This window comes from Diutina rugosa, assembly GCF_008704595.1.
Source record: "Diutina rugosa strain CBS 613 chromosome Unknown scaffold75_size39877, whole genome shotgun sequence".
Lineage (NCBI taxonomy): Eukaryota > Fungi > Ascomycota > Pichiomycetes > Serinales > Debaryomycetaceae > Diutina > Diutina rugosa.
Window position 1 is genome coordinate 1,318 of NW_022995108.1, and position 16,659 is coordinate 17,976.

At 47.5% G+C, this 16,659-nt stretch overlaps 10 protein-coding genes across 10 annotated transcripts; 6 read left to right on the forward strand and 4 right to left on the reverse strand. All coding sequences in view use genetic code 12, as the record gives it.

The window, feature by feature from the left end:
- Window positions 1–959: 959 nt before the first annotated feature.
- Window positions 960–1,358, forward strand: DIURU_001889 (uncharacterized protein; the record flags this gene model as incomplete). Its single annotated transcript, XM_034154481.1, has 1 exon — window positions 960–1,358. One exon carries the CDS (start codon window positions 960–962, stop codon window positions 1,356–1,358), a length of 399 nt encoding a protein of 132 aa, XP_034013296.1.
- A 1,428-nt stretch (window positions 1,359–2,786) lies between these two features.
- DIURU_001890 (uncharacterized protein) lies at window positions 2,787–3,373 on the forward strand (the record flags this gene model as incomplete). Its single annotated transcript, XM_034154483.1, has 2 exons — window positions 2,787–2,830; window positions 2,953–3,373. 2 exons carry the CDS (start codon window positions 2,787–2,789, stop codon window positions 3,371–3,373), a joined length of 465 nt encoding a protein of 154 aa, XP_034013297.1.
- Window positions 3,374–5,351: 1,978 nt separating this feature from the next.
- DIURU_001891 (uncharacterized protein) lies at window positions 5,352–5,639 on the forward strand (the record flags this gene model as incomplete). The annotated part of the gene is made up of 1 exon (XM_034154484.1): window positions 5,352–5,639. One exon carries the CDS (start codon window positions 5,352–5,354, stop codon window positions 5,637–5,639), a length of 288 nt encoding a protein of 95 aa, XP_034013298.1.
- A 188-nt stretch (window positions 5,640–5,827) lies between these two features.
- Window positions 5,828–7,366, reverse strand: VMA2 (H(+)-transporting V1 sector ATPase subunit B; the record flags this gene model as incomplete). The annotated part of the gene is made up of 1 exon (XM_034154485.1): window positions 5,828–7,366. The coding sequence occupies one exon, from the start codon at window positions 7,364–7,366 to the stop codon at window positions 5,828–5,830; it is 1,539 nt and encodes a 512-aa protein (XP_034013299.1).
- Window positions 7,367–7,571: 205 nt separating this feature from the next.
- DIURU_001893 (uncharacterized protein) lies at window positions 7,572–7,997 on the reverse strand (the record flags this gene model as incomplete). The annotated part of the gene is made up of 1 exon (XM_034154486.1): window positions 7,572–7,997. The coding sequence occupies one exon, from the start codon at window positions 7,995–7,997 to the stop codon at window positions 7,572–7,574; it is 426 nt and encodes a 141-aa protein (XP_034013300.1).
- Window positions 7,998–8,158: 161 nt separating this feature from the next.
- Window positions 8,159–9,556, reverse strand: ECM7 (Ecm7p; the record flags this gene model as incomplete). Its single annotated transcript, XM_034154487.1, has 1 exon — window positions 8,159–9,556. One exon carries the CDS (start codon window positions 9,554–9,556, stop codon window positions 8,159–8,161), a length of 1,398 nt encoding a protein of 465 aa, XP_034013301.1.
- Window positions 9,557–10,095: 539 nt separating this feature from the next.
- Window positions 10,096–11,109, forward strand: DIURU_001895 (metalloendopeptidase; the record flags this gene model as incomplete). The annotated part of the gene is made up of 1 exon (XM_034154488.1): window positions 10,096–11,109. One exon carries the CDS (start codon window positions 10,096–10,098, stop codon window positions 11,107–11,109), a length of 1,014 nt encoding a protein of 337 aa, XP_034013302.1.
- Window positions 11,110–12,167: 1,058 nt separating this feature from the next.
- On the forward strand, window positions 12,168–13,856 carry BEM1 (phosphatidylinositol-3-phosphate-binding protein; the record flags this gene model as incomplete). The annotated part of the gene is made up of 1 exon (XM_034154489.1): window positions 12,168–13,856. One exon carries the CDS (start codon window positions 12,168–12,170, stop codon window positions 13,854–13,856), a length of 1,689 nt encoding a protein of 562 aa, XP_034013303.1.
- A 53-nt stretch (window positions 13,857–13,909) lies between these two features.
- Window positions 13,910–14,716, reverse strand: DIURU_001897 (transcription factor TFIIE subunit; the record flags this gene model as incomplete). The annotated part of the gene is made up of 1 exon (XM_034154490.1): window positions 13,910–14,716. One exon carries the CDS (start codon window positions 14,714–14,716, stop codon window positions 13,910–13,912), a length of 807 nt encoding a protein of 268 aa, XP_034013304.1.
- Window positions 14,717–15,159: 443 nt separating this feature from the next.
- Window positions 15,160–16,392, forward strand: DIURU_001898 (palmitoyltransferase; the record flags this gene model as incomplete). Its single annotated transcript, XM_034154491.1, has 1 exon — window positions 15,160–16,392. The coding sequence occupies one exon, from the start codon at window positions 15,160–15,162 to the stop codon at window positions 16,390–16,392; it is 1,233 nt and encodes a 410-aa protein (XP_034013305.1).
- Between the last annotated feature and the right edge of the window lie 267 nt (window positions 16,393–16,659).

The window sequence follows — 16,659 nt, forward strand, 5'->3', positions numbered from 1 at the left end:
TAAACCTTGGATTTAAGGTGACCAAAAAGGTTAGTTGGATTTCTGGTATTGTATAACCGGAAGATTTATCCAGATTCCTAGTTTCAATACTTTGTGGCTTGAACGGATTTATGAGTACAGATGCGAAACCAGAAATATGAAGTAAAAATTGAGCAAATGCACCTAAAATGATAATTTTAAAACCTAGGCATTGGAATTTAAAATAACAAGAGTTGAGTCCAGCCCCTTAAACCCGCGACCCTGTAGCTTTCAAACCCAGATTGAAGAGAGGTTATAAGTTATCAGGTCAGAATTCTTCACTTAACGCCGATGATCCTATCAAAAATCATATATATCGCAGCATTCCATCCCAACGTGTCTGTAAACCAAGCCAAACGGACAAACACCAGTTGCTTTTAACAACTTGCTATCCACGCGACCAATCTTCGTGGCAAGACCGCGAGCTCCAAGCTTTTAGTCAGGGCTGTAAACCATAACGGTTAGGTTACGCGAGTTTCTCAAGGCAACTCGACGGGCAATATGCTTGGAGCGTGATTTAAAATTCTCGAAGTTGGGGTTAGTATAGCAAGCAACAACGACTTTCGCCACAATTTCGAGTACCCTATAGACAGAGTTATGGCCAATTTGACCCTGCTTTTATCTCATCATTAGGGTTCTCTCTTACAGCCCACATAAAAGTGGGTTCGTTAAGGGGAATTGAGATGATGCCACGTCCTGATCAAAGAACACTCCAATGTTGACAAACCCATCAACGAGGACACTCAGCAAACATTTTGGAAGGGCCTGCTAATGTTTATTTCCGTACATCAGCGATACCAGGGCTGCCAGCATTGCCAGGCCCACCAGGCGTCGTTTTCTGACCCCTCAATGGCAGGAGTAAGCACATTTGTCGCCGTAATGAAATTGGCTGCGGTGGGAGTCAGCGGCTGGGTACTGGGGGTTGACGGGTATATCTTTGAATGACGGCTCAGCAATCGCATGAGACGGCACTAGAACTCGCCTCCGCTGTCTCTCAGCTTCAGCAACGAGCTGCGGGACAGCCAGCGGCCCAGATCAACCAGCGAGGCCAGGTGGCGCCTCAGGTTGGTCAGCGACGAAGGGAGCACCGCCGACTGGCGGATCAAGTCGACCACGGCCAGCAGCACTCGTTTCGACCCGCTCAGCACCAGCTGGCGCTTCAGGGCAAGCTCCAGGCGCTGCTTCAGGAGCCTGATGGGACGGGCGTGGAACTCTTCCCCTTCCAGCAAGCCCTCCAGGGTGTTGGGCAGGGTGGCCGCGTGGTCGTCGCCAGGGTCATTGTGTCCCCCGTCAAAACTCACCTCATCATATGGAAGCAGGTGTGTGGCACCTGTCCGTGATACATTTTGTGCTGTCGTCACCACGACTTGAGCAGTCTTCGACCTTCACGGATACCAATAGATGGTAAAAAGGGTTCCCTTGGCCGGTAGAAAATCTTGCAAAAAGTGCATACAACCACCGTGCTGGGAATAAAAGCTGTCAAAATGGGAGAGCAATTAACATGAGGATCTGATATTCACAAGGTGGATGGGATGGTATAAGGTCATGGATCACAGAAAGATTGAGATGTACAGAGAGCAAGGAAGCTTTCTACAAACAGGCAAGTTCTGTAAAACACCCTCCGGCGAGTTCTCCCATCACAATACACTGTATCAATACCCCCCTTTTCCAAAGCTCCGCCCAAATTGCATCTACGTTCAAAGTCATTGTCTTCAGTCCTTCATGCTTATATGCAGTACCAAAGATTTATATGCAGTAATACAACAATAATTTCATTTTCAATATGCAGTATTTCAAACAAAACCGGATAAAATCTAAAAAAAATGAGAACTAGGAAAGAATAACCTTATACACTTTTGTCACCAAACTATGATGATTGCAAATCAAATAAGGAAAGTTCTTATTTTCTGTAGTCTGCTACACTAAATTCACACACATATTGACTCTGCTTATACGGAAGTTCAAAACTTGCTGGAGTTTCCTTTAATAGGAAAGAAAAATCAACTCATTTTGCTATTCTTGCCGTTTACGTGCGCAAAGAAAATTGTGTTATTAATACTGCATAGTACTATTCTTGCCTCATTAGTAAAATTATGATTTAAGTGACGGTATTTTCAAGGCTCATAACATTGATAGTTTTGTTAACTCAGTGGAAGGTACAGGGCTCATAATATCAACAACGATGACAAAATTATTGCATAAATTTGTAAGGGCTAATTATACTTAGGCGGTGGGGGGCGCCGGTTCATTGGGCACTGGTGGCAGTGGTGATGTCCTTCGCCTCCTTGACCAAGTCGTATCCTTCGCCTTGAGATCATCGAACATGTGGCTCCAACTGCTATGACTTGGCCTCGACGCCGGCGATTTGCTTGTAGGTGTTGGCATTTGTGGCGTGTGCTCATGGGGCCTTGTGATGAGTTAGAGAGCGACATGGCGCAGAGAGCAGTATGTAAGGAATGCTGGTTTTCTTTGATTCGAAGCGAGTGTGGCGCTCCTGTTCAATCAAATGGGAATCCGCTCTCCACTTTTTGGTTCCGTCATCTCTGTTCTGACTAACAAACAATATCTCTGTCCGCCCAAGGGCCTCGTCGTCACTGATTCACCATACAACAAATGGGTGGTGTGGGTGTCAATATCTTGTATCTGTCATCAGCAATGGTTGGGCATTAGTTCAGGCGATGGACTCAACTCAAAAATTAGAATGACGCTTATCTGGACTGCAACAGAGCGAACAATTGCGTACTTCCCCTCCATTACTGGGTATAACCATGATAGAATTGGAATATATTATCAGATTCGTTGGACCAAGGTCGTTTCATGGAAGTTGTCAGTGATCTAGTTTATTTTATGCCTCAAGTCTAGGCTTGCTCTTCACTCTTATTTAAGTAAGTCGACGACTTCTGGGAAAACGACCCTCGTATCGCTCCCTTGCAGTGGGGCTTTGGCCACTTACAATCGACCGTCAACGACATTGGTGTGGCTCCGTTCCACAGTACTTCAAAAAGAACGAAATTACCTCACTGGTCACCCCAAGGGTGTCGCTGGTGCGTGGATGTTGAATGGTGCCATCAAAATCTTGCAATCGGGTATCGTTCCTGGTAACTGTAATGCCGACAACGTCGACAAGGTCTTGGAAGACTACGAATACGTCCTTTACCCCTCGCGTTCGATCCAAACCGATGGTATCAAGGCAATATCGGTGGCCTCGTTCGGTTTCGGTCAAAAGGGTGCTCAAGCCATGGTTGTCCACCCCGACTATTTGTTCGCCGTGTTGGACAAGCAAGCCTACACTGACTACGCTCAAAAGGTGTCGGCTCGTTACCGCAAGACTTACTGTTACATAGGACAAGCTTGACCCCCTTCCCTTGGCTCGTGTGGCCGAATGCAAGGGAAAGAAGCTGATTTTCCTCTGTAAGTTCGCGTTAATATCTAACTTTCAGTAACCACCATGTACGGTTCTCAACTCAGAAAGTGCCGGGATTGTTGTCGCTTTATAGGTGGCTCTATCTACCAATTTGAGAAGCATCTTGGTAGATAGACAACAAAATCAAAACTAGGTGAGAACGTCATGTTTCGGTGTACCGCTTGCTTCGTTTAATCTACTTTTTTGTCAGCTTCCGTTCGAAAAACTTGTGCCTCATAATAGTCGTGTCTCCTCAGAAAGGAGGAACGTGGCTTGCAAGAAACGAGAAAGCTCTGTGGAGTCAATGGAGCTAAGCCGTCGAGGGGGGAGTATTTCAGATGGCTGATGTTGAGAGCTAAATATTCTCAGCGTTAAATATTCCTTGAAGATAAGTCTGCAAGCCGTCAGCAATGGACTGGTAGTCAGGAATCACACTGGGACCTTCCTTTATACAGACCAGACATCAAACCAAAATTTTTCAAGGTCTTCAAAACTTTCCATTGTCGTGTTCATTGTGCTCTCTTTCATCGTACTCATTTCCGCTAAAGAGGGATTTAGATCAAGAGGAGAGACTCTTCCACAAGTTTGACGTTCAAATACACCGGTGGTAACACCAGATTTTGCACGGTCAATGTGATTCAATATTTCATTTTTATTTTTTTTATCTATAAGTGTGCATAAACGATTGAAGACTCTAAGAGCCGCCTACCATCGTAGGAAATAAAAAACGGATAAGATATCCGCAGGTTGAGGAAGCAAGAACAAATGGCAAACCTCTGAGAGGATTAATAATTGAAGTAGGGTGCTCAAGCAAAAAAGAGTCGCTACAAGAAACGTTTTTTTTTTAAAAAAAAAAAAACAATCTCTTGCAAGTCACTGCCAATGGTGTGGGCTGTCCGCATTCACTCAGCAAAATGGCCGTGACTACACTCCCAGAGATCGGACACAACCCAACGTCGCAACGACGTAAACAAGATGAATACTTCAGAACGTAATTCATAAAATCTAGAACTAAGTGCACAAGAAATGGGTAGCACCAAGCGTGAAGGCTCCGGAAGGTTATCCGTGTAAATGATTTTGGTGGAGGTACGTAATAGAGTCATAATTCATCCCATCCAGGCGCACGTTGCAAACCGGGCGTATTAAAAAGACCTCGTTGTATTCTATACACTATTAATAGTGGAAAAAGAAATATCTGGGCGTGTGGTCTAGTGGTATGATACACCCTTAGGGTGGGTGTGGCCCTGGGTTCGATTCCCAGCTCGCCCCAGTCATAATTTTTTTTGTGACCCTGCAATGATCACTCCTGAATATCCTAACAGCTCTTGCCGATGCTCCCATTAGTCGAAAACTTTATTTATGTTTGTGATAGAATTAATTACACAAAACCTCATTCGTGCAAATCAAAAAATTGATCCATGATTTATTAAGATCTAAGTCTTAGGAGTTTTGTTCGCCTCTAAGTGTTTTCTAACAGTAATGTCCAAGAAGGTTGACTCCATTTCTTGAAAGTTCAAAACCCTATTTTCACTTTGTAATATATACGGCGTTTTCGAAACAATGGGGAACAGGAGGGGAACGTGCTCATTGCATGGCTATCAGGGTATTTCCTTGATCAATACGAAAGTTTTGGTGATGACATATACCAAAATTTCACCGTTATGTCACTGAAGCCTGCGTATCGCGAATGGTGTCAAGAGTGGTCCACGAATTTGAGGAACAGCTTTTTTTTAAAAACATAACGGTATGACTTTCGTAGTTGGGTAAAGTGATGGAGAAGAATGACTGCATGAGCGGCTATGCTCTAAGCAACAAGTTGACACCATTTAAAAACCCCTAAATAGAATTCAACTTTGTGACACATTTTCGGTAGTCCGGACTAAATCGGCCATAAATACCCCGGGAATTTCGACAATTGGACAAAGCAAAAATGCGGTTTTCTATTCTTGTACTTTCAATCGGGCTTGTTCTGGCTGCTCCAGTAATTGTTGGGAATGTTCCTGATGTTCATGGTCACGATATCAGAGATGCTTCCCTCAATAACTTGATTGTTAACGCTAAACGTGATACTGACGACGGTGGCCATGACAACAAGCGTGACGGTGGTGAGCAATGTGAGGACTGCAACGTCAGCGACGGTGGCCATGACGACAAGCGTGACGGTGGTGAGCAATGTGAGGACTGCAACGTTGGCGACGGTGGCCATGACGACAAGTAAACACGTTCATTCTCTTGATTTGTATGTAGCTCATTGTTTCAGAACTCATAAGATTGAATATATGTTGTACATGGAGGAGTTGAATTTTTAGATGTCGCGAACTTTTAATAGAGATACGAAGACCTTTTTACAATTCGCTCAAAAAAAAACAAAGAAGTAGAATTTGGTACTATCAACTATTTCATTCACTAAACATCAACCAAGTTAGTATCATTAGACTTGTCTTGTTCGGCATCTTCGCGTTCATCATCATCCGCATCTCTTCCTCTCTCGTAAAATTCATCCAAGATTTTCGGTGAAATACGGTTCAACATTTCCTTGGGATAAATTCTCAACAAAGACCATGCCAAGTCCAACGATTCAAAAATGGTTCTATTTTCGTATGCGCCTTGAGAAATGAATTGCTTTTCAAACTTGTCCAAGAATTCGAGAGATAATTTGTCTTCCGTTGATAAGGCTTCCTCACCTACAACAGACTTCATAGCGGCAGCGTCTCTACCGATGGCATATTTGGCGTACAATTGGTTCAGCACGTCGCCATGGTCTTTGCGAGTCATTCCCTCACCAATAGCTGACTTCATCAAACGTGACAACGAAGGTAACACGTTAATGGGGGGATAAATCCCACGATTATGCAATTGACGATCAACGAAAATTTGACCTTCAGTAATGTAACCGGTCAAATCGGGAATAGGGTGGGTAATGTCATCATTGGGCATCGTTAAAATAGGCACTTGAGTAATGGAACCGTTACGCCCTTCGACACGGCCAGCTCTCTCATAAATAGTCGACAAATCGGTGTACATGTAACCGGGATAACCACGTCTACCCGGCACTTCCTCTCGCGCGGCCGAAACTTCACGCAAAGCATCGGCGTACAGCGACATATCCGTTAAAATTGTAAGAACGTGTCTTTCGGTTTGGTAGGCCAAGTATTCGGCGGTAGTCAAAGCCAAGCGCGGTGTAATGATACGTTCAATTGTGGGATCGTTAGCCAAGTTCAAGAACAACAGAGTACGTTCTAAAGAACCATTTTCCTCGAAATCCTGCTTGAAGAACCGCGACGTTTCCAAATTTACCCCCATAGCGGCAAACACGATGGAGAAGTTTTCTTCGTGACCGTCATGTACATCCTTGGTAGGACGCACCAAGCCGGCTTGCCGACATATTTGAGCGGCAATCTCGTTGTGAGGTAACCCGGAGGCGGAAAAGATAGGAATTTTCTGTCCACGAGCAATAGAGTTCATCGTGTCGATGGCCGAGATACCCGTGGAGATCATTTCCTCGGGGTAAATCCGGGCATACGGATTAATTGGCGACCCGTTGATATCCAAGTAGTCCTCCGCGAAGATTTTAGGACCCTTATCAATAGGACGCCCCGACCCGTCGAACACCCGGCCCAACATATCTTCTGATACCGCAATTTTGAGGTTTTCACCGGTGAATTCGACACGAGTTTTCTTGACGTCGATACCCGAGGTACCTTCGAAGACTTGAACGATAGCTTTATCACCTTTAACTTCAAGGACCTGCCCTGCTCTTTCTGAACCATCGGGAAGAGTCAAATTGACAATTTCATTGTAGCGGGGAAATTTGACTTTGTCGAGAATGACCAAGGGCCCATTGACACCACCCACAGTATTATAATCAATACGGGGCTTGATTTTGAACGAATCAGCCACCGCCTTGCGGTTAAGCTCATAAAGTTCCTTGTCGGAAAGGGTCATTTTGCTTGGGGATAGAGCAAAGATTCGTTGACGGTAGATAAAAGTGCGCCGCCGTCCACTCACGCACACGTGCGTGCGCTCACCAGAATTTCCTAGCAGTATTGCAATTGAGACAGACGCGAAATAGAGAGAATGTTGAATTGATTAGAATTGCTTGTTTACGTGCGTACATCATGGACATTAAAAGATTATAACCAGCACAATCTCATATACGTAGCAGATTTTCAAGGTTGGTAACTGCCAGTTCTAGCTCGCTAAGGTCCACCGACTCATTAGTAGGCAATTGGTCTATAAGGCGGTTGATTTCGTCGACCTCTCTTTCAATAGCGTTGTCATCTCGCCGAGCCTGCTGCTGGCATTCAGCTGCCATTGTCTGAAGGACATTGATGAACTCGGTGATGGCGATTGAATTATTATCGCTATTATCCATAATCATTCGTGAACTATCTTCAATCAGATCGATGGCAGAGTCGATCGCGGTGAATCGATCATCGAACTCAGCCACAAGTTGTTGATAAAGCTCCCTCGAAGCAGGCACAGCATTTGAAAATAAAGTATAAGGAAGGATTTCTTTGAGCAGCTTTCGTTCAAGAAGGTATTGCCGAAGAAGATCAATAGACTTGTCCAGCATAACTGTGCGGATTTTTCCCCCAAGTAATTTTGTAAGAGACGCGCGACCCTTCCATACGTGAGTTTATTTAATACCATCATTATCTTGGAATTATTTCTTTTATGTAAATCTATAAAATTTTGAGAAACACATAGATAATAATGAATGCAGCAAGTTGCAATTTACTCGCGATTGTCAGGAGTGGTAATTACAAATTTAGGAGGCGTAGTCATCTTTGGTACCGATAAAACTCGAGGTTGACTGCCATAGACTTCCAGCTCAGGCACCTCAGAGATGTTTTCGAGGTCATTGGGGTACGAATGACTTTGATAGCCGTCGTACTCAACTGACTGCACCAGGGGATATTCGGAGGCAACAGTTAATTCTTGTGTCGCCAGTCGCTTCAGATTGAACCGACGCACTGACGTCTTACGTGAAAGCGATTGTCCAAGTTCTCGAAGCTCAGTCTCTTGGGAGTCATATACCGAAAAGGTTCGATGTCTGAACAGAGGTACCACCAGAATGCGGAAGTCTTGCTTCGGCTGCTTGGGTTGCATCAACGGCAACGCCAGCGACCGACTATCACTGGCAAGCGAAACCAACTCTGACTCATCCTCCCCGTCATCATCTTCTGGGTTGGCGCACCAAAGCGGCATGGCCCAAAGTAATCCCAGGAATAAAGCATGAACTTCTCCGAGCCAAAATACCGCAAACCACACCCCTCCCATACGAAGCAGAAACCCAAATGCCCCAAGACTTTTACGGAGCAGACTACGTACCTCAATCACAAGCTCAGTGGCAATGGCAATGGAGATAGTAGACGCAATGAACAGGCCGAGGGTGAGAAGTCCAATGATATGGAATGCCCATTGGGAACGGAAGCGGCCGAACTTCATCGGCTTCTTGTAGTACACCAAAACCATGGCAACAAAAGCAAGAATCTGAAAAATAATTGCAGCGATTAACGCGTTAGACACAATGTGGAACCGACTAGATCGCAGTCGGACTTGAGCGACATAGGTGGAGTCCTTGAAAGAAGGTGTGGGGTAGGCGTAAGCCAAGATCGCTTTCAAACCAATGTGCTCTAATGCTCGACGATAATCAAAAGCCTGGGAATTACTCCTCGAGCATTTGACAACATCGTCATGGCGACGATATATACGCTGATGAAGTTGAGGGTCCCAAGACACCAGGATGTTGTAGTTACCAATACACTCGGTCCACAACAGGTTGGTGACATACTGTGGCGCCAGCGCCACTTGGTTTTCGGCGTACTCACTGAGGAGATTGATTTCGGACATGGTGAGCGACGCTCCCACGGGCAAGCCGATGCCCACCCGAGCCCCGGACTTGGCAACGTTATTTCTGAGGGTTTGAGTGAGTCCATTGGCGACGTCGACATTGTCGCAGTTGATGCGATAGATGTATGCTTCCGACAGACCTAATGGAGCCACTAATGCCGCAAGCAAGTAGGCGAACAGCGAGATCAGCGCGTATAATCGAACACCCACAAGGATCTTCTCGAGGAGTGGAAGCCCCTCGAAGCTGCGAGTTATCCACAACGGTACACGGAGCTTCATGATCGTTGTTAGCCCCAGGCCGTTTGCGTGAACAAACCCTTTTGATCTGTGTGAGTGCGCGCAACTCACATAGTAGGCCGGCCTAAAACTACGTAAAATCGATAAGCCGTAGTGGCGGCAGTAGTCTGCAAAATTAAATTTGCCAGAGCCACACATCAAGTATATACATTTTATTCTCTCTTTACAAACTTGAAGGATATTAAGACTCGAAACTGGCCAACTTTTGCGCCGGAGTTCTTGAATACGGGTTGGCGGGATTCTAATATCATGTCTCGAAGACCGATTTGTTAATTTTTCTTTTTCTCAGGCAGGACGCTCGCAAGCTATAGCTATTCTTTGCATGGGACATATTGCGCACAAAATCCTCGGGTGAACCGGCTGAACCAACGTTCCTTTAAATACCACCAATATCGATGTTGACGTCTGGGACAATGATGCTACGTCAGTTGGCACGCACACGGGTCACAGTTGGGTCTCCCCTTCGACCAATGAGGGTAATGCTGCCGTGGGCAACGGTAGCAAGGTCACCGCTAGGAGGCATGGCTCCGATTCGATTACGCCACTCCCGGTACCGGCGGTTTGGTGATAACGACCCCGATGTGGTGGAATACGAGTTAGACCCTTACGGGAACTACCGAGAACGTAAAGGTCATCGCTACCGCCTGTCGAATAGTTGGCAAGACTTGCTCTATGACCGGCGGTTGTGGTACTTGGCGGCCGGCCTTGGTTTATTCTACGTCGCCAATTTGCACAAAGCTCCCTACACTGGGAGACTTCAGTTTTGCTGGGTTCCTTATTGGATGGAACAGAAAATGGGCGACATGCTGTATCGTCAAGTGATGGCCCAATTTGGTGGCGACATCGTTGATCACAACAACCGTGTGTATCAACCAATTCGTTCGGTGATGGATCGGTTACTCAAAGCTGCCGATCAATTGATTAAGGACCCTAAACAGCGGGAGCACTTGAAGAAATTAGACTGGCAAATTCTGGTAGTGGCAGGTGACTACCCTCCCAACGCGTTCATTCTTCCCAATGGCAAGATCTTTATTTTTGCCCTGATTATCCCCATCTGTCAAAATGAGGATGGGCTTGCCACGGTGTTGCTGCACGAGCTTAGCCATCAATTAGCCCACCACTCACTGGAACAGTTGCTGAAGCTGCCGTTGTACATGCTAGCTGGTGCCATCATGTTCTCAATCACGGGCTCTACGGGGTTGAACGATCTTTTGATCCAAACGCTTTTCCAATTACCGGGGCTGAGAAAGCAGGAGAGCGAAGCTGATCACATCGGGTGTGAGCTCATGGCTAAAGCGTGTTTCAACGTTGATGCCGCCGTCAGCTTCTGGGGACGTATGGAAGATATGGAACAGCAAATGGGCGGAGCTAGCGGGGGGCGGATGACGGAATTTTTCAGCACCCACCCGGCGTCGGAACATCGTATCGAAGCCATTAAGCTGTGGTTGCCGCAATTGCATCAAGTCCAGGAGGAGTCAGGGTGCCACACCAAGCAATTCGGCAACTTTGCCAACGCGTATAATCTGTTCTTTTAGCAGAAGTTTCTATAGACGAGACAATTTTTGAAAATCTGATAACTTTGTAATTTACTCAAATTTATCAAACTTGAAAAAAATTGGTTGATGTGATATATAGTAAATTAATTAAACGATGACCTAAATGGCTAAAGAAATCACCTAAGTTTACCGGTAGAGATATTACACATTCGACGTCATCGCTGCCGATGCTGAGGTGGTGACGGGGCTCATATTTTCACCCCACTCTCAATTTCAGAAGGGCGACGGAAAAAAAGTGGATCTTGCGTCATCACCGATGCACTTTCGGCCCCTAAGCCTCAACCACCCCTTTCATGCAATGCTGGCGGCCGCTAACATCGACATCACCCGACACCGCCACTGGGAAATGATGAAGAGAAACGGATAATTTCAATTTAATGGTTGTTATCCTCATCTCCCAAAGTGCAAGCATTTCGAATGGTTTATTATTTTTTTAGACAGGGAGTTCAACCGCCAGCGCACGTCGCACCGTGCTGGACCAGCCCACCAACGGTCTAGACTCATTCCTGATCTAAACTTAACGTTTGCCTCCGCATGAGAGCTTAGGACGAACCGACGACTAGCCGTGATGTTTATTCATAGTCTATGAGTTGAAGTGGTAGCCGATAAGTGATTGCGACACGAAAAGTTGTCGTCTTGTGGTGTTTGTTTGGTCTTAGCCCGTCGTAATGTGGCGCACATCTCATTTCAATCACTTTTCCCGATTGGGACGCGAGCCGCGTCTTTTTTTTTTTTTTTCGTTCTCCGGTGGGTGGGTGGGTGCGCGCACACCGCCCTATCTCCTTATTTCAACCGCAGGCGACGGTTACCCACATCTCCCCGACCCCCGCCGTGGCCATCGAGTTTGGAGACTGCTTCACCTTTCGAATAGTGCTTTGGGACGCGTGTTCAACCTAGTCCTGGCTCAATTCAACCGTTCCCACCACCACCCTCCCAAAAAAAGCCCTCCACCGCGTGTTAAGCATCTGGCTCCACTCGACTTTCTCCCCTTACCATCATCATCTTTCTTTGTGGTCGTTCCCCGATACTTTTAGTTGATGATCAGGTCGTTTCGTCGCAGCAAACGTGAACTGAGCAGCCTGTCGAGCTCATCGCCCAAGCATAACATCACCCGGGTGGCACTGGCTCTGGATACCGACGTCACCGCCGCCGACGACGTCCTCATGCTGCCGAAGAAAGTGATCAAGGCGCTTTACGATTATTACCCTCAGGGTCCTGGAGAACTCAAATTTGCCAAAGGCGATTTTTTCCACGTGTTGGAGGAAGAGGCTCAAGACGTGCAAAACGGGTGGTACGAAGCCACCAACCCCGTCACCCACGCCAAAGGGATGGTGCCCATTCTGTATTTTGAGACTTTCAAACGTAATCGCCCGAAAACTAACGGGCTGATCGGTCTGGGGATGCTGACGTTGGTGGCATCCACCAACCGACGACTGGGCGGGCTGAGCACCCTCTACGCTCAGGTCCTTTACGAATTCAAAGCCGAACGCGACGACGAACTCAGCATATTCCCGGGAGAAAACTTAATCATTTGTGCTCACCATGAGTACGAATGGTTTATTGCTAAGCCAATTAACCGGCTAGGAGGTCCAGGCTTGGTCCCAGTGTCCTATGTCAAAGTGATTGACCTTATGGGGATGCACCCTAATCTCGACATCAAAGAAGGCCAGATTTCTCCGCAATTGATTGAGAAGTTTAACATCCCCACTGTCGAACAATGGAAAGACATGACGGCACGGTACCAGGCGCTGACGATCCCATTGGGACAAATCGCGATGCTGAATACTGTCCACACCCCCACCAGCCATCCGGGTCACCTGCAACTGCTGTACTTCCCCGAACTGAACCGCCTGAGCCTCGCTCTGACCAACACCCAGATATTGGATGCCGGCGTCGACCTGTACCAGCTTGACCATGGACGTTACCAATACCTTGTGGTGGCCAAATTAAGTAACGGACGCACCCGATACTTATACCGATATTATCAGGATTTTTACGATCTTCAGGTGAAGTTGCTTGAGCTTTTCCCCTTTGAAGCGGGACGCATGGAAAACTCAAAGCGGATAATCCCGCTGATCCCCGGCCCGTTGATTAATGTCAATGACCTGATCTCAAAGTTACGGCGAGAAAAATTGGACGAATACCTCCACCAGTTAGTGGCTCTCCCAGCCAATATCCTGCGGTGTGATGAAGTGTTACGACTTTTTGAAGTGTTAAATAACGGGTTTGACCGCGAAGTTGAAGAGCCACAAACCCGGCGAGCGTCAAAGCCCATCCTGCAAAAGCTGAATTATCAGCAAGACCGCTTATCTCAATACGCCCACCGCACCCTGAACGCGCTGACGGACCATCTGCGCCACCTGAGCACCACCAACTTGACGTCGATGAACCCTCATTCATCGTCGCAAGACCTATTTGCCAACCTGGCTCTGCGGAAGGTGAAGGTCAAGTTCTATTACGATGATGACATTTTTGTGCTTTTACTCCCCACCCTGTTACAGTTGAAGGATCTCAAGACCAAATTACATCAACGGCTAAACGTCACTGGTGACCAGCGGGTGTGTTTGTTCTTGAAGAATGACTACGACGACTACCTTGCCGAGCACTCAGTGGACACGGTGGCCCCCGAGCACCGAGAGGCGATGGCCGAGTTTGAGGTTGACGACGATACGAAATTCCAACTGATTCTCTACGACAAGTGCAAGCTTGTAATTTTAGTGCAATAAGGAGCGGAATGTAGATAGACGATATTTCATTTTTTTCATAAATTGTAGTAGTACTAAACCATCTGCGAGTAGTCCTTCAAAATGCCTTTCATGTGGGTATTGGTGATCTTGCCCCGTCTCGCCTTCTTCTGTTTCTTCTCTTCCTTCTTCACTTGCTTCTTAACAAGGGTGGGGTCGGCTCCCGTGGGCTTGAGCAGCTGGTCGATCAACGCCTGGTACAAGTTGTCGCCTTCGGGTACCTTTACTGCCCCCCACATATCCTTAAACTCCGGGTCAATCATGTCGAGTTGACCGCCCAAATTAGCCCAGATGAGCCTGGGGGCATTCTCCTTTTTGTTACGCAACACAAGGATACGATTCTCGGCCTCAAGCTGAGCTATGGCTTGCATACACCCGGACCACCCGTCCTTCAAATCGGCGACTTTCACCCCTTTAAACGTCGGTTGCAGCCGTAAATAGTTCAACAAGTCGTCCAGGTTGCGGATGTTGTGTAACGACACGTACTGCAACGTCTGCTTTTCCGGGTTATAGCGGATACGGTCGATTTCCCGCAAAAGCGGCAAGAGGTTGGTGACGTCGAACAGGAGCTGTTGCTGCAATTCCGCCACCGGCACCGGCTTATCTTGACCTTTAATACACTCCACTGCCATGTGCAACTGGGTCAGCAAGTGGGTGCCTTGGTTCAGGGTCTTTTGCCGTTTGATTGCCTCGTTGATCGAGTCCCCCGGCCGCTTCACCGGCGCCGCCGGCGGTTGCTTGGTCGGCAGAACCGGCTTGGTGGCCTTGCGGGCAACCAGCACCAGGTTGCCGCTCTTGATCCGGTTCTTGAACGCCGAGAGTTGAGCCGTGAGGTCAGACATGGCGTTCACAGCTAAAGGGTTAAAACCTGAGCGCGCACCCTCTGATAACCACCCCTCCCCTGCATATAAGATACTATCGGGTCGTCTGACAACTAACACGATAAAACGATAAAAATGACTAAACAAATACTTGTTTCTCTAATGAAGTTAAATAGAGTTTATATTGTCTCTGGTTGAATTTATTCTCGTTTCATTTCAAAAAAAAAAGGGAGCATTATTATACGAGTTAGGAGATTGAATATATTATCGCAGACAAGTTCATGACGCTATCAGTAAATCAAGAGGACCAAATACTTTTCAAAAAGTCCTAGTGAATTTCTAAATCAATTATTTAAAGTCATCCGGGTTGAATCTATCACCAAGGTGACCAATACCCCAAATACCGTAGCTACCAGGAAGACGAAAAAAATCACAAGCACAACCGGCAGCACCAACCAAACCCCATGTGTTGTCTTGCCCTCGTCGGGTGTGTGGCTATGGCGTGGTTGGGGTCAGGTATCGTCGCCTGGCTCGTGTTTACGGTGGTGGTGTGGCTCGTCTACGCCGCCGCCATCATGTTGGGGTACAACGGTCTTTTGTGGAGGCTAATCGCGCCGATGCTCTTTTGGTTGGTGGTGGTGTCGCTCTTGGGTGCCGTCACCAGTGCCATTGTCGTTACTGTCGGGGACGTGCCGGCGTTCAGAACCCCCTGGCTTACTCGGTGGCGACAGCATATTCTTCATGGCGTCGACCGGATAGGCCTAGCTTACCGCTGGCTTGATCTCAGGTGTCCTGGCGGTATTGATGTCTACGTCCGCTGGCTGATCCCCCTGGGGTATATCGGGGTGGTGACGTTTTGCTTTTGCCTATTTGTCATTAGGACCGTCCCCTTACTTACGCCGTTGATTCCAGGGACCAGCTGGCACTGGTACGCGATCGTGGCGTCGATGGCGGCGGTGTACGCGGCCACGGCGGTGGCGATGCTATCTGATCCGGGGATCATTGACGATAAACATGTGGCCAAATACCCTAACAATAACCTTATATTCTTTGACGGCCGGGTGTGCCATACGTGTGACGTGGTGAAGCCGGCGCGGTCAAAGCACTGTCGCGTGTGTGGCCACTGTATCGCCGTCTACGACCACCACTGCCACTGGATCAATAACTGTGTCGGCGGCAATAACTATCGGTGGTTTCTTGTGTGGCTATTAGCCAACCAGAATTTTTTGACCTATGGGTTCTATCTTTGTGCCCGGGCCCTTATAGCGCAACCGCACCCCGACGGCTATTGGCGGCTTATCGTCGGCACGACTGAGAGAAATAAAGTCACGGGGATGTTTGTCATCCTCTGTGGCACGTTTTCGGTGGTGCTGGCGGCGTTTTTCCTCCTCCATCTCCGCTATATCTACCTCGGGGTCACCACCAACGAGGCCGACAAATGGGGCGATATCGAGTGGCTCGTGCGGTTGGGGCTCTTGTACCGGGTGACCCCGGGTGTGGGTCGGCTCGGCGAGCGCTACGTCGAGTACATTGGCGCCGACACCGGGTTTATCTCGCTTAACGACGAGCAGGTGGTGGTGGCGCCGCACCAATTTTCGGGAGTACACCTCGAGAAGGTGACGCTGGTCGAGACTCAATTGGTCAATATCTACGACCGAGGCTTCTGGCACAACTTGCGGGAGCGGGTGTGGCAGTGAAAAAACTGGCGACCCGGTGCCGTTACTGTATATACGTTATCAGGCATTTCCCTCACACCCATCGTAAGCCGTGCATCCCAGGGCCCCGTAAAGAGGCTAGAGAAAGCCTTGGGGACATGATAAACACGATAGAATACTCTTCAGCAGGTATAACTACACCAATAAACTAAAATAGTCCCCATTTTTATAGTCTACATCTCATTAAACGCTCCCCTCGCCGCCGTCGTTGGCTCCCCTCATTTGTGTAATTTTTTTTTTTTTTTTTTT